Source organism: Budorcas taxicolor, chromosome 14 (assembly GCF_023091745.1).
Source record: "Budorcas taxicolor isolate Tak-1 chromosome 14, Takin1.1, whole genome shotgun sequence".
NCBI classification, from domain to species: Eukaryota; Metazoa; Chordata; class Mammalia; order Artiodactyla; family Bovidae; genus Budorcas; species Budorcas taxicolor.
The window spans coordinates 90744730-90762370 of NC_068923.1; the positions used below are offsets into that span (position 1 = coordinate 90744730).

The 17641-nt window shown below is 39.0% G+C and overlaps 1 protein-coding gene across 1 annotated transcript in view; it reads right to left on the reverse strand.

Annotated features, from left to right (window-relative positions):
• The window catches only part of RALYL (RALY RNA binding protein like), a 422766-nt gene that overhangs the window by 40959 nt on the left and 364166 nt on the right, over window positions 1-17641 (reverse strand). The window contains 1 exon segment of the mRNA XM_052651717.1: window positions 10925-11088. Coding sequence (XP_052507677.1) covers window positions 10925-11088 — 164 coding nt within the window.

Genomic DNA, 17641 nt, shown 5'->3' on the forward strand with positions numbered 1-17641 from the left:
AGTGTTTATTAGCAACATCACATCTTTATTTTATGATTCTATGATGTAGAACGGGACAAGCTGGTTATAGTTTTAGCTCAAGTTGATTTGAAAAAGGACAGAAGTACCTAGTGGTGATATAATTTTTTAAAAGAGCAATCCATTTAAAAAGCTTATCAGTATTCAACCTTGGCAAATTATAGCACTAATATATTTTCTTTATATAGATTTTCTCCTCAGTAGAATTAAACATTATTAAAAATTCTGAAATAAGAAATGACAAATTGCCTAAGCTATAACATTAATTTCTTCCTCTAAACTTACCAAATCATTTAGTCCTGGGAAATAGCTATTAATAAAAGAGCAAAATATATACCTCAGTAAATAGTCATTCACTTAAGCCAATATTAACATAGTATATTTCACACTTCACTGAAGTTTTTTATGTGTGATTTGAGTTTGAAAATTATTGTTCTCACAGACCAGACTAATTGTAAAAGTACTATCAAATAATTAATATTTGTATTCACTCACATATACTTATATACACATACTTCCATATATAATATAGTCTGCTAATATACTTTCAGAGAGAATACGCAATTGTGAGTCTAGTTATTGTTGCCAATTCAGTTCAGTTCAGATCAGTTCAGTCGCTCAGTCATGTCTGACTCTTTGCGACCCCATGAATTGCAGCATGCCAGGCCTCCCTGTCCATCAACAACTCCCGGAGTTCACTCAGACTCATGTCCATCGAGTCGGTGATACCATCCAGCCATCTCATCCTCCTGCCCCCAATCCCTCCCAGCATCAGAGTCTTTTCCAATGAGTTAACCCTTCACATGAGGTGGCCACAGTATTGGAGTTTCAGCTTTAGCATCATTCCTTCCAAAGAACACCCAGGACTGATCTCCTTTAGGATGGACTGGTTGGATCTCCTTTCAGGCCAAGATCTTGTTTAGATTCATGTTTCACTATAATAACACTAAACGTCATTTTTTGTGAATTGAGTCTTTAAATACATAGAACTGTATGAAACATACACAGAATTATTCAGTCTATTGCCTTTAAATATTAATAATTTTATTTAAATTAGCATATTTGAGAGTTAATACATCTATAATAAATTTCAAATAATTATTTTACTAGATGGTTTTTACAGAAAGCTAGTTTGGATTATGTTCTCAAGTAGCTGACTTTGGCAGAGAAGGCAATGGCAACCCACTCCAGTACTCTTGCCTGGAAAATCCCATGGATGGAGGAGCCTGGTGGGCTGCAGTCCATGGGGTCGCTAGGAGTTGGACACAACAAAGCGACTTCATTTTCACTTTTCACTTTCATGCATTGGAGAAGGAAATGGCAACCCACTCCAGTGTTCTTGCCTGGAGAATCCCAGGGATGGGGGAGCCTGGTGAGCTGCCATCTATGGGGTCGCACAGAGTCGGACACAACTGAAGTGACTTAGCAGGAGCAGCAGCTGACTTTGGCAATTTGTGCTTCTGCAAACATCCTTTCATTACTGATTTATTCCAATGTAAGAAAAAAGTCATCAGATTTTTCAGTACTTGGGGATTTCTGAAGGATAGAAACACACTATGCCTGGATGACTCTACCTCCAAAATATAATATTAAATTAAATAATAAAGTAAAATAAACTGTGGCTGACATAGAAATGGGAGGCACATCCACATATACCTATAAGACCTCATATCCTCTGAAAAAAGGCATGAGATTGGAGTATTTGCACATGCAGGGGCAAGAAAAGACACTAAGTTTATAGATGTTCAGAAAAGGGCTAACTTGCCTCTCCTGGGAGACTGGAAAGAATGTTAATCTTCCCCGAGTGGGTTGGGCAAGAAGAGAGGAGCCCATTATAAATTCTCTTAGAGTGATGTGGACTATACCTAACACCTTGCAACCTATAGTCCGGGAGAGTCTGAGAGATCCCATCGACCCTAGAGAAATTCCCTGTGGGGACAGGCACTGTTGAGTTGACAATCAGCTCAGTGTATACTTGGAAGGAAAGTTATGACCAACCTAGATAGCATATTCAAAAGCAGAGACATTACTTTGCCAACAAAGGCCCGTATAGTCAAGGCTATGGTTTTTCCAGTGGTCATGTATGGATGTGAGAGTTGGACTATAAAGAAAGCTGAGAGCCGAAGAATTGATGCTTTTGAACTGTGGTGCTGGAGAAGATTCTTGCGAGTCCCTTGGACTGCAAGGAGATCCAACGAATCCATTCTAAAGGAAATCAGTCCTGGGTGTTCATTGGAAGGAATGATGCTAAAGCTGAAACTCCAATACTTTGGCCACCTCATGTGAAGAGTTGGCTCATTGGAAAAGACCCTGATGCTGGGAGGGATTGAGGGCAGGAGGAGAAGGGGACGACAGAGGATGAGATGGCTGGATGGCATCACTGACTCGATGCACGTGAGTTTGGGTGAACTCTGGGAGTTGTTGATGGACAGGGAGGCCTGGCGTGCTGCAGGGTCGCATGGGGTCGCAAAGAGTCAGACACGACTGAGCGACTGAAGTGAACTGAACTGATACAGGTGAGCAAAGAAGTCTTCTCACATGTTATAAAAGAGGCCCAAGATAGCTACTGGTCAAGGAGATTAGAAATCACATTGACTTTTAGTTTCTCACTGTCTGAGGGACCAAAATAGCTTGAGGTGCACAATATCAGGAAATTATACAAAAAAGCAAGTGACTAACAGAGCAGGTTTTTGCAAGAGAGTGCAAGTCTCTCTGTTGCGTCCAACTCTTTGTGACTCCATGGACTATACAGTCCACGGAATTCTTCAGGCCAGAATACTGGAGTGGGTGGCCTTTCCCTTCTGCAGGGGATCTTCACAACCCAGGGATTGAACCCAGGTCTCCTGCATTGCAGGTGGATTCTTTGCCAGCTGAGTCACAAGGAAAGCCCAAGAATACTGGAGTGGGTTGCCTATCCCTGCTCCAGGGGATCTTCCTGACCCAGGAATCGAACTGGGGTCTCTTGCATTGCAGGCAGAATCTTTACCAACTGAGCTATCAGGGAAGCCCCGTTTGGCAAGAGAGAGATGAGGCAAATAACTGGAGGAGATGGATACTGAAGAAGCAAAATCAGTGATAGGAAATGTTAATAAAAGTGCCATGGCTTTAACCCTTAATCAGGCTTCTCAGGTGGCGTCATGGTAAAGAATCCACTTGCCAGTGCAGGAGATGCAAGAGACACGAGTTTGATCCCTGGGTCAGGAAGATCCCCTGGAGTAGAAAATGGCAACCTGCTCCAGTATTTTTCCAGTATCTTGCCTGAAAATTCCATGTCAGAGGAGCCTAGTGGGCTACAGTCAGACATGACTGAGCAAAGCACAGCAGCAGCAATCTTTAAACAGGAGCAAAGTAAAATAAGAATTTCTAGAACTAAAAACTTGATTTTTGAATAAAAAAGTGTTATTAGTAAAACTGCTAAAAAGCAAAATTAGGAGAGCAAAGGTTGAAAGAAGCTATCACACAATAAAGAGTAAAAATAGAAACAAGCAAAGAAAAAAGAATGATAAGGACACAGGGGACTGAAGTTAGAGCCCACATATGCAAATGTGTGTCAAAAGGAAAAGAGACAGGAAGAAATTTTCCGTTGATGACACATGAGAAAGACGAGATTGTTTGTGGAATAAAAAATATAATGAGCAATTCTAAAATTTGTATGGAACCACAAAATGGGACTTTAAAGCAATTTTAAGAAAGCAGAACAAGGCTGGAAAAAGCATAATGCTCCCTGATTTCAAACTATATTCCAAATGTATAAATAATCAAAACAGAATAGTATTGGCACAACAACAGACATGTGGATCAGCAAACAAAATAGAGAGCCCAGAAAACCAACAACCCATACATAAGTGGTCAATTAATTTATGACAAACGAGCAAAAAATGTACAACGGGGAAAGAATAGCCTCCTCAAAAAATGGTGTTGGGAACACTGGACAACTATATGCAAAAGAATGAAACTGGGACACTATTTTATACCACACCCCAAAATTAACTAAATGAATTAAAGACTTGAATGCAAGACTTAAAACCATAAGCCTCCCAAAAGAAAATGTAGGCAGCAACCTCCATGACACAGGTCCAGGCAATGATATTTTGAATATGATGCCAAAAGCAAAAGCAATAAAAGAAAAATAAGCAAAGGACTATACCAAACATCAAAGCTTCTGTACAGCCAAAAAAAAAAAAACCCAACAAAAAGGCAACCTAATAAGTGGGAGAAAATAATTACAAGTCATATCTGATAAGAGGCCAATATGCAAAGAACTCATACCGCTCAATAGCCAAAAAAAAAAAGTCTGATTAAAATATGGGTGGAGGGTTTGAACGGACATTTTCCCAAAGAAGACATGCAGATACATGACAGATACATGACAGATACATGAAAAGATGCTCAACATCATTAATCATCAGGGAAATGCAAATCAAAACCACTGGGAAAAACCACAGCCTGTGAGGAACAGATACTGATGCTAACTTTATGTTCATTTCTTATGCTTGTCCCTCATGACAAAGATCTCTTTAGAAGAGGCCTGCTAGTTGAACCTAGTGCTTCCTTGGTGGCTCAGATGGTTAAGAATCCGCCTGCAATGTGGGAGACCTGGTTTTGGTCTCTGGGTTGGGAAGATCCCCTGGAGGAGGGCACGGCAACCCGTTCCAGTATTCTTGCCTGGAGAATCCCCACGGACAGAGGTGCCTGGCGGGCTTCAGTGCATGGGGTCACAAAGAGTCGGACACGACTGAGAGACTAAGCACAGTTAAGCCTAATATTTAACCTTCTTTTTCTTTGTTCTCCGTCTCTAGTTTTTACACATTTCTGCTCTCTGTGTGATAGGTTAGTATACGTCATCTCCATTAAATTTATAGACTATATTTATGTGCTCTGGGTAGCTTCATTTAATGTAAGAACTGCACTTTTATATTTACCATTTTTTCTTTACACTATAATTGTGAGGTGTAACATTACAGGGAGTTGTTGAATATATATATTTAGAATTTAACAAACATTACTAAAAGCAATGCCTCTGAATCTGCCACTGAGAGAAATACAAAGAATGCAGGCAGGTCTTGAGAAAGAAGAATGGCACTGGAGGAATCAATGTTCCTGACTTCAGACTATACTACAAAGCTACAGTCATCAAGACAGTATGGTACTGGCACAAAAACCAGAAATATAGACCAATGGAGCAAGATAGAAAGCCCAGAGATAAACACATGCACCTATAGGCACCTTATCTTTGATAAAGGAGCCAGGAGTATACAATGAGAAAAGGCAGTCTCTTCAATAGTTGGTGCTGAGAAAACTGGACAGCTATGTGTAAGAGAACAAATTAAAACACTCCCTAACAAAAAATAAGCTCAAAATGGATTAAAGAACTAATTGTAAGAGCAGAAACTACAACGATCTTAAAGGAAAACATTGGCATAACACTCTGACATAAATCACAGTAAGATCCTCTATGACCCTCTTCCTAGAGTAATGGAAATAAAAACAAAAATAAAAAAAATGGTACCTAAGTAAATGTAAAAACTTTTGCACAGCAAAGGAAACCACAAATAAGATGAAAAGACAATGCTCAGGATGGGAGAATATAATTACAAATGAAGCAACTGACAAAGGATTAATCTCAAAAATATACAGGCAGCTCATGCAGCTCAATATCAGAAAAAAAAAAAACCCAATCAAATAATGTGCAGAAGACCTGAACAGACATTTCTCCAAAGAAGACATATAGATGGCCAATAAACATGTGAAAAAATGCTCAACATAGCTCATTATTAGAGAAATGCAAATCAAAACTACAATGAGGTATCACCTCACACCAGTCAGAATGGCCCTCATCAAAAAAAGCTACAAACAATAAATGCTGGAGAGGGTGTGGAGAAAAGGGAACCCTCTTGCACAGTTGGTGGGAATGTAAATTGATACAGCCACTATGGAGGACGGTATAGAGATTCCTTAAAAAACTAGGAATAAAACTACCACATGACCCAGCAGTCCCATTACTGAGCATATACCCTTTGCTATGTTTAGTCACGTCTGACTCTTCGGGACCCTATGGGCTGTAGCCCGCCAGGCTCCTCTGTCCCTGAGAATTCTCCAGGCAAGAATACTGGAGTGCATTGTCAGGCCCTCCTCCAGGGGGTCTTCCCAACTCAGGGATTCAACTCAGGTCTCCCACACTGCAGGCGGATTCTTTACCATCTAAGCCACAAAGAAAGCCCAAGAATACTGGAGTGGGTAGCTTATCCCGTCTCCAGGGGAAGTTCCCAACCCAGGAATCAAATTGGAGTGTCCTGCACGTAGGTGGATTCTTTACCAGCTGAGCTACCTGGGAAGCCCCATATAGCCTGAGAAAACCGTAATTCAAAAGCACAGATGTATCCTTATGCTCACTGAAGCACTACTCACAGTAGCCAGGACACAGAAGCAACCCAGATGTCTGTTGACGGATGAATGGATAAAGTCGTGGTACATACATACAATGCAATATTACTCAGCCATGAAAAGGAGTGCATTTGAGTCAGTTCTGGTGAGGTGGATGAGCATAGTGCCTGTTATCCAGAGTGCAGTAAGTCAGAAAGAGAAAAACAAATATCAAACATTAATGCATATGCATGAAATCTAGAAAAATGGTACCGAAGATCCTATTTGCAGGCCAGGAATAGAGATGCAACATAAAGAACAGACTTGTGGACACAGTGGGGGATGCAGAGGATGGGAGGAACTGAGGGAGTGGCACTGAAAAATATACATGTGCCGTATGCAAAACATAGTTCGTGGGAAGTTGCTGTACAACACAGCTCAACCAGGCACTCTGTGACAACCTATGGGGTGGGACGTGGTGGGGGTTGGGAGGAAGGTTCAAGAGGGAGGGGACATAGGTGGTTTGGGAGTGATGAAGTACAAGCTTTCTAAAATTCATGTCTTCAATGCAAGTTAGAATAGGTATTGTTTGATTTTAGGAGAGAAATAGATAAAATAGTTTTATCTATAAAAATTTAATATGGTATTATAGTCACTAATGAAAAAGAAGGATGTAGTAGAATATCCAAATTAAGACTGTAGTGAGGGGAGGAGACAGAATTAAAAGCAGACTCATTAAACAAGCATAAGGCAAGGAAGAAAAGAGGAAACGATAATTTAAATACTTGGAGTTAGGATGGACGAAATATAAACTAATCTAACAGGCTAGTGAGTAAAACATACATAAAATAATTAAGTTTCCCTGTTAAAACAAAGACTTTCATATTGCTTTCAAAAACAAGGTCCAGATATATGTTACTTTAGGAAAAAGTTTATGCAAAAATAAAGTGATAGTGGTGTTGGTGAAAATGTTCTCTCAAAAGATAAGTCCTAATCCCAGTACCTGTAAATGTTACCTATTTGAAAATACGTCTTTGTAGATGTAATTACAGTGAAGTTCTTGAGTGAGTCCTAGTCCAACATGACTAACGTGTTCATAAGAAAAGGAAAAGACACATAGACACAGGGGAAAAGCGCGTGTGATGATGGAGGCGGAGACTGGAGCGTTTGGTCAGTAAACCCAGGCATGCCAAGGACTGCAGCATTCCAGAAGCTAGGAGAAAGGCATGGAGGAGACTGTCCAGAAGACAGTCTCAGACTGCCCGCGGAACTTCCAGAGACAGAGACGAGCTCTGGGACACCTTGATCTCAGACGTTCAACCTCTAAATATTTGTCGTTAAACCATTCAGTTTGTCATAATTTATCACATGTGCCCCGGGAAACTAATGACAAAGCAAGGTGGAAAATAAAAGGTAGGCTAGGGAAATGCAGACCAAAAGAGAGTCTCATCAGTAAAGGACCAAAAGCAATGTCTCGAAAAAAGCAAAATTCTAGGGGACAGATGGGAAATGGAGTATTACATAAATGGGAAAGTTACAATTCTCCAAGAACTTTTACAGAAGCTGTACTAAAAAGGGCACAGACATGAGATTCTAGACTCTAGAAACAGACGCTCTAGAATCAGGCTATAGTTCCGGGCTCTGTTATTAAACAGCTCTGTGACTTTAGGGATATTACTTAACTTTTCTACACTTATAAAATGGGAATGATAACAATACTTCAGTTATTGGCAGTTATGAGAACAAATGAATTAATATGTTTAATTTATACATGAAAATGTATGTATTAATAATGTGTTTAAAACAATAGCTACCATAGAACAAACATCAAAAAAAAAATGTTAGCTATTCTTTAACTATAACTGTAAAACACCATATAAATACTAGCCCAGCAACATGGAATATGAAATAAAACCTCAGGAAAGGAAGACCTTTATAAGGTCAGTAATTGGTAGAGAATTTTAAATAATCACTTTCAGAATTTCACTTATCAAGTTGCCACGAAAGAACAAAGTCTACAGAGTATCAATGATACAACCATCAAGCTGAAAGACACACACAGTATTATACCAAAGGCAGAAAATAGATCCTATTTCCCACTCACAAAACCTCATTATTATGAAACCAAGATAAATTCTAAGGTACTCAAAAAAGATTTCATAATTCACATTCTCTCTCCATGACCCAAGAAGATTAGAAATCAAAAATAAAAGGCCAGAAACAACTTAACCATTTGAAGATCAAGGTATGTGCATAAAAATAACCCCAGGAAACTAGCACTGTTCACTGCATCACTGAGGTTCACGGCAATCAAGTGGCTGAGTTGTACAAAGCTGCACTTGCCTGAGAGTGGCCAGAAACCACTGGTTCTAAACCAGGGTGGTTACATCTCCTTAAGGAAAATTCAGAAGTGCATAAGCACACATAGAGTTGTTAAAAAGACTGAAGAGTGCTGCTGGCCTTGAAGGTTTGAAAGTCAGGGATGCTGAATGCTCTGCAAAGCTTGGAATATTCTTTCACAATGTAGAACTTCCATGGCCAAAACATCAAGAATACTCCCATTGCTAAACAGCATTCTAAAAGTGACTCCAGGGCAAAGCATCTACAGAAGCTCAAGATATTTCTATTTAAACTTAACTTAACACTACTATGGTTAAAAAAAAAAAAAAGTCTTCTATAAACATAGCAGACAATTCAATGCTCAATTTTCCACAGCAAGAACCAAATTCAAGAACTTTCTTTGTTTTTGAAAATAGCATATAAGATTGTTTAGAGATTGTTGCAGAAACTCATTTTCTTTTATTACTAAGACTCAAAAAGGGAATTCACATTTTTTTTTTTATCCATAGAAGAATTAGACAAATAGATGAGTCAGTACATGGGGAAATAAACGTAAATTTACGTAATTTGCTATTTAGTTTAGATTAGCTAATTTAAATTCTGAGTGCACCAAACTTAGTTAACAGAAGCATCAGTGCTGAGTGTAACTATTTTTCACACTTCTTTGTATAAAACAAAGTATCTCAACAGTGTTCTTCCTTAGTATTTCTGATGGTGCTAAGGTACAAGGCAATGTTCTAGAGTAGACAGCGTATACAGGGACGAGAATGAAGGAACATGGCTTTAGTGTTGGCTCTTCCACCTACTAACGATGTACCATTCTCTGTGCTTCAGTTCAGTTCAGTTCAGCCCCTCAGTCGTGTCCAACTCTTTGCGCCTCCATGGGCTGCCGCACACCAGGCCTCCCTGTCCATCACCATCTCCCAGAGCTTGCTCAAACTCATGTCCATCGAGTTGGTGATGCCATCCAACCATCTCATCCTCTATCGTCCCCTTCTCCTCCTGCCTTCAACCTTTCCCAGCATCAGGGTTTTATCCAATGAGTCAGTTCTTCGCTTGATGATTCAGCTTCTCTGTGCTTACCCATCAGTAAAATTAGGATAAAGGATATGCTTTACTTGTCTTGAAGGACAGATGCAAAGTAACTAGAAACCCCCTACAGGGACCTAACAGGTGGCACTGGAACTTGCCTTGGCGCTACCTTATTCCCACCACATTTCCTCTTCACTCTGCGGCCCTGGTTTCCTTGTTCCAGGGAAAGGTCTCTGCACCAACCCCTCTCTCTGCCCAGATGCTCTGCCACCGACAGCTTCACGCACACACTCCTTCCCCTGCTTCCATGGGGTCTCTGTTCAAACAGCACCTTGTCAGAGAGGCGGCCACGCACCATGCCATGAAACACAGCTCTCCTCTTTCTCGGTCACTTTATTCTGCTTTATTCTTTGACATAGTGATGACCTACCATGTTAAATCCTCAGATTTTACCTTGCTTGCTGTTGTCTGTCTCTTCTCTGTAGACTGTAACCTCAAGAAATGCAAGGAAAACTGCTATCTCTGTCTTAGGAATAATACTCTCTTAACAAATTATATTTTTCTGGATCTGTCCATATAAAAACTTAACAATGTGTTTCGTTGGGAAGTTTGTAGCTCTACTTTTTATTAATTCATGTGAGATTATATCAATATTATTTTTTATGACATTACATATGTTTTCAGACACCATTCTCCTGATTTAGAATAGTATGGAAAGTTACCCTTTTTAGCCTTCTACTATTTTCCTCTTAGTTATCCCAGGGCTCCAATATTCAAAACAGGCACTGATTTTGCATACTGCTTCTCTGCAAAGATACTCGATGGCTCTTTTTGGAAGTGAAATTTGGTTCTTCACCGAAAGCAGCATGTTATATTTCAAGGCTTGGATATGTCACAAGCTAGGTGGGCCAAGAGCATGTTCTTCGCTCTAATAAGACACCTTTCTGATCGCTCCCAGGTGTGTGTTATGCATGTTGGTGTCTGTCTCCACCGCGTCACTCCAGTGGAGTGGAGTGGAAGCAGAGAGCGGTTCTTATCCATTTGAAATTTCGCTCATACATCGGACATAGCAACCCTGCCATAATTCTTGATTAATTTTCTGAGCACAGACATTCATGCAGTGGTACACGCCCCCACCCTTCTTTGCGGGGAAGCGAGGAAGCTTACTTACATTTCGAGCCCGACGAAGAAGACCCGCTGACGGCAGACCTCGATCCTCCTTTCACGGAGAAAACTCCTTTTCCCCGGCGGGTGGTCGTCACTGCCGCTCGGGGCCGCTTCAGCGGGATGACCGCGCGGGGCGGCGGCGGCACGCGGCCGTGGTAGTCAAACAACCTTCACGAAACACAAAGGCGGCTGAGAGCTGGCTTACACCTGCGCGTTCTACCAAACGTCTGAGGTGATTAAGAGAATGGCCTTGCAAAGAATGTCAACAAATTTTTAAATATTGTAATCAGGAAGATTCATTTTCACTAAAGGAATAGGATGCTAATATAGTCTATGCTTTCTGAACATTAAAATCTGACTCTTCATATAAACCCACTTTTATTAAGGCATGAAAGAACAAAGAACTTGGCAATATGTTGGAGTTATGCTGACCTTCATTCCCAAGTATATTTCTTTGCTTCATTTAACAGATGTATCCTTCTTAGGAACAGGAATCTTCCTTTTCCACATCAGATACTTAGTAAGACATTAGTTTGAAAGGAGGAAAAGATCAATGCAGGATCAGGGACAGAGCAAAGAAAATTAGTGTATCATCAGAAAACAGCTCAGAAGGGGGGAAAAATACAAGTATGACTAGTTTAAAGAGGGCAGCTGTGAGAGAAAAATCAACATGGTTCCTTCCCTCTCACTAAGGACTCTCTTAAACAATGCAAAGTCTTTCTGACTACAGAAAAAAAGGGAGCTGAACTTGGATGCAAGGCTGATAGCAGGAGCCCAAAACTTTGTTGACTAAAGAACTGACAGAAAATGCTTATCAGGATGATATTTTATTTTTCTGACCATTTGATAAATGTGGAAACTGAGACTAGAGATGTTTGTAGTTAGCTATTAAATATTTCTCGAACGAAGAATACCGATAAAACACTGAAGCCTCTGCTTAAAAGTGAAAAATGATATTCACTATAACCAATGCATTTGCATCAGACAATGGAGGGGATAAAGTATAAAAGTATTTACATATTTATATAAATATGTAATTAATATATTCAAAGCCTCATATTATGCTGCATACACACAACAGATTTTTGTGTGACTAAGCACATCTGAGCAGCATAAAGGGACCAGAGGGAAAAATCATATATATATATGTATGTATATATACTCATTTATTTTTAAAACTATTTGCCACTGAGCCAGAGGTATTATTGCATTGTCTACTATAAATAAAATAGCATTACTGACTTAGAATAATGGTTATTATATATTTTATTATGACACTATTATATGGATTCTCATAATTGGTTTAAAACAGTCAATAGAAAATCTAATGGGAAAGACAGAAATGAGAAAATGAGAACAGCTTTAAATTTTAAAATATTTAAAACCTTCTATAATTGGTTATTTTATAAAATTACATCTCATTTGTATATACAGATGGAAATGTGATCATCTCTTTTTGGAAAATAGTATATGAAAGATAATGATTAAGAGAGGCTGGTTTCCAAGTTTTCATTCAGAAACACTGAATACTATGGCACCAGGGGGAAGAAAAGTCGGATGTACACAAACCACATTTGAAGCAGACCTTGGTACTAAGAATGTCTTTTATATTAGAGAGCTAATGGATCCAAAAACAATGATTTGGGAACCTGCTAGGAAATGCTAAGAGATGTCTGGAAAGGAAAAGAAATGAAAGGAGACGGAGTTCAAGAGAGGGGTCATCCTCTGCGCATAAGCCAAGTCCATTAGAGCCGAGGAGCTGCCAGAAAGAACAGGTCACGGACGCCCACACATTATAGCTGACTTCAAAGGGTAGAGGCCGACGAGGCCGAAAGGCGCTGTGGACCATATTCATACCACTAGGGTCTCAAAAATCAGAAGGGTCAGCTAAGCCTGCCCCTCACTTCAATCACAAAACAGGACCTACACTATTTATTTATACATTGAATTCACAGAGCAACCTAAGTCAGTGAACCAAAATACAAAAGGTGCTTTTCATGAGCTACCACCCGCAAAGTTACTGAAAGAACAGAAATGTGACAATTGACCCATCTCTCCCAGGGTGGAAGTTGCTGCTTGAGACAAGAAAGGGAAGCTCTTTTGGAGGAATCATTTCCCTAGGACGTCAAAATGCCATTTAGCAGGTTCATGAAATAAACTAATCTACACACTGAGTTAAGAAAATCTCTAAAGCACAACTGAAATATAAAAGGGTGTAAGAGTGCTATACTGGATATCAGGTCAAGAGAAGACATCATAGTCACTACTACTTTAATGATAGTGCAATTCAATAATATGTTATACAGAACTGCACTGTTCATCAATATTTCTGTTGTTTCCCCCCAGACAAGGATTACAAAACTTCCAGTGCTGGCCAGGTATGATCTCATGCTGAAAAAACAGAGCTGCATTTGTTCACTATATTTGTGACATATTTTTAGCATAGGATGTACATTTTAGTAAAGCAGTATATGTTGTGTTCTTTGTTGTACGTTCTTATAGGGAGAGGTCCTTGTTTTCTGAATATGTGGATGTGTTACTTCAAAGAAAGATGACTCCTCTCCCGTTACAGAATCAGGTAAGGTTTTGTCAATTCATTCTGTCTCTCTGTTGGGAAGATATGCAGCATTAGAACTTGATTTTGATAAAAGTGATGTTGTAACACACAAACAAAGCTAAAAGGGCATTTCATATGAGAGCATGATTTTAAGTTTTAATGGAGCTGGAAGTTTGTTACTTTTCACTGGGCAAAGTTGAGCTTACCAGAAACCAAGAGAAGGAAGACGGGGAGCTGTTTTCAAGCATGGAAACATACTAATAACAAGATAAGGACGGGAAGCAAGACCGTTCTCTAGGACTGCAAGATGTAGTTCTTCTAAATACAGAGGAAGGAGGTGAAAGGCAGCCTTTGAAGGAGACACAAGCATTGGCTTTCTCATCAGAATCCTGTCTACGGCAAATCAGAGAAAACAGTCCAAGAGAAATTTCCATCTGATAGAATTCAATGGAATTCAAATCTCCAAGGTCACTTGAAAACTTAAAATTCTTTCCTTCTTGATTTTTTGTTCTTCTACTCTCAGAATTGTATCCCCTTTCCTTTCCTTTAGTGGCCCTTCATTTTCCCTAATACTATTAGAATACCGTTTTTCCCGTTATGTTTACAGGTCAAACATATAATGATTTAAAGTCAAACACATAATTCTCCTTTCTCTAAGGCCTATTTTAAAACAAAAACTTTAAAAGACCTATTCTCAAGCAATAAATAAAGTAAATGTCAGATTTTAATAAAGACAGCAGATTGAGGAAGTTTGAGGATATATTTTGTTTAATAAACATTTCTACTTTTCATGCGACCATTTTCTGTTTGGAATTTTGTTTGCTTTGATAATATCTGAGATGTGTCATTTCATTATCAAACAGAAGCTGAAAAGTGGTAAGCAATTTTAATATTGATTTATTTGATAAAAAATAGACACAGCTTGTGTCTAGAAACAATAAGGATATTATTTTTAACAGTTGCTTTTTGGACAAAGACAATTTAATGGCATACTGATGTATAAAATGAATATAATTTTGAATTCTTATTTTTACTAAAAGCCTCTTATTATTAAACTTCAACAATAAAAAGCAACATTTTAATGCATTTTCAGAAAATATATATGGAAAAAATAACCTCCTATCTCTTACCCTAAAACAATTACTGTCATTTTCTAATCTTTTTTCTATAAGAATTTGTATTTTTTTACATAACTGAAATTATAATATATGTACAGTAATATATCCTGGCTAATTTTCTTTGGTTTATATTAAAAACATTTCCCACGTTTGCTAAATGGCCTTCCTAATGTTTATTTTTAGTTCAGTTGGTAAAAAATCGGCCTGCAGTGCAGGAGACCCCAGTTTGATTCTTGGGTAGGGAAGATCTGCTGGAAAAGGGATAGGCTACCCACTCCAGTATTCTTGGGCTTCCCTTGTGGTTCAGCTGGTAAAGATTCTTCCCTGGGTTTGATCCCTGGGTTGGGAAGATCCCCTGGAGCAGAGAAATGCTATCCACTCCAGTATTCTGTCCTGGAGAATGCCATGGACTGTACAGCCCATGGGGTTGCAAAGAGCTGGACGTGACTGAGCGAACTTAGCTCATTCACAACATTTAAGTTCTGTGGTGCATTTTCACAAGTAGATATACCACAGTCTAATAAATCATTACTTGATTGCTGGACTTTTAATTTGATGCCCATTTTTCACTGTCATTGGAGGGACTGATGTTGAAAGTGAAATTCCAATACTTTGGCCACCTGGTGTGGACAGCTGACTCATTTGAACAGACCCTGATGCTGGGAAAGATTGAGGGCAGGAGGAGAAGGGCACGAGAGAAGATGAGATGGTTGGATGGCATCACCGACTCAATGGACATGAGTTTGGGTGGATTCTGGGAGTTGGTGATGGATAGGAAGGCCTGGTGTGCTATAGTTCATGGGGTCACAAAGAGTCAGACGTGACTGAGTGAACTGAACCGAACTGAACTTTCACTGTCAACCAATGTGATTTTAAAATTCATGAAAAAAATTGAAAATGTAATATTTGTGTATTATTTTGTCACTGAACACTAGATTATCATTTAGATTAAATAATAACTTATAAATCAGTAATTATCTGTTTTCTTCTAAATTTCCCACATAAAAATACTTTTTAATTTTTCTTACTTATGGACCCAAATTTACAGTCACTATGTGATTAAGTGCTACTCAAAAAATGTAGTCTGGACTTTGGGTTAAACATTGGGTTAAACAACTGGCCTGCCCAGAACCAAAATCTGACCACCTATTTGGGGCCATGTTCTGCCTGGACCCTTTTAGCAGATAAATGAAGATCAATAACTCTAGATTGGAGACCTCTGGCTGTGTCTTCATTCAACCTTGTTGAATGACAAGAAGGGTTTCTGTCTTCAGCTTATTTGACTTCTGATAAACAGAATCTATAAAACCACACTAAGATGCCTATTCATTTTTTAAAAAGTCTATATTTGAAATTCACATGAATGATTCTAGCCTATTAGAATATCTGCTTTCTGTACTGTTTGAACTACTTGAAATTCATAAAATCTGTTTATAATTTCTACCTTGACTTCAAATAAGCTTTTGGTTACAGCTGAATCCAAAAAAAAAATGCTTTTTATAGGCACACTTTACTTGAGACCAGCAAATCAGTAATTTTTATTTCTGTTTTTTTGTCACTAAACTTTTCCATGATTTTCTGTGAAGCCACCCTTGCCAACAGCCCAACCCCTACCAGCAAGCCCCATCCCTGGTCTTGTACAAATTCTTCTTGAACGTGCTTTTAGAGGGTTGACTGTGATCATTAATGATCTATTTTAGCAATATCTTGATCTTAATCTAATCTTTATATTTTATACAATTTTGGTATCTTGTTAAAAAGTGAATGGATTCAAGTAGCAGTTGTGAGGTTATGAATCAATAAACTGATTCTATTTAATTCTTAGAATTCTGTAATGTGTGTATTGTTAAGCCATTTTGCCCATGAAGGAAACTTGTGGGAAACGGATGAGATAACCCCCCCCACCCCCAAGTTTAATCAGTCAACACACGCGCATTGAGGCCTGCAACTCGTCTTCTGACTCGGAATCATATCCTTTGTCAACCATGCCATGCTAAGGCTTCCAAGTGTTTAAAGTGGAATCCCATTCTACCAGATGGTAATTTAAATTTGCATAATGAAACAGACGTTGCTTCTTGCTAATATGTTTTTCCAATATTCATGAATATATACTGTGCTCTATAATCAATGATCTGAGACAAGTACAACTTGACTTAGAGTTGTTTTTCATTAACTGCAACTCTGGTAGCTTCTCCTATGTTAATTTACTCAATGTCAAAATGGATCCAGAACTGAGCAATGCCCCATGTTGAATCACTGATATGTATGTGTACACACACACACACACACACACACACACACACACACACATCATACATATTTAAGGTCAGGCAGCTCCTGCATTTCTTGTTTTTTTCCTATCAATAGAAGTTTGCTCATTACTGGAGATTATAAATGCCTCAGTGCCTTTCCTGGTTGGAGAAGGAAATGGCAACCCACTCCAGTGTTCTTGCCTGGAGAATCTCAGGGACGGGGGCTGCCGTCTATGGGGTCGCACAGAGTCAGACACAACTGAAGTGACTTAGCAGCAGCCTTTCCTGGTACTATTGAAGAGAGGTTGCATTAAAACTGCTGATATCTCAGAAATTGAAAACATTCCTTGTGGGTATTCAGTAGAATTTTAGGTATACTTCTTTTACTTTACTTGGGATAGTACAAATATTTATGTTTCATTTAAATAACGTGTAATGTCCTTCATTTAGAGTCATACTTGACCTTTGAAAGAAAACGGTATTGAATGCTGTAAATTGGGCAGTGTTTTTTTGTGCGTGTAATACATGAAGATAACAGCTTAGAGTAACCTCTCAAGTCTATTATTAGTGATACTCTTCCCTGGTCACTCAGACAGGAAAGAATCTCCCTGCAATGTGAGAGACCCAGGTTTGACCCCTGGATTAGGAGGACCCCCTGGAGAAGGGAATGGCTCCCCACTCCAGTATTCTTGCCTGGAGAATTCCATGGCCAGAGGAGCCTGGAGGGCTGGGGACACAATGAGTCGGACACAACTGCATGACTAACGCTTCACTTTCACTTCATGATTCCCGAA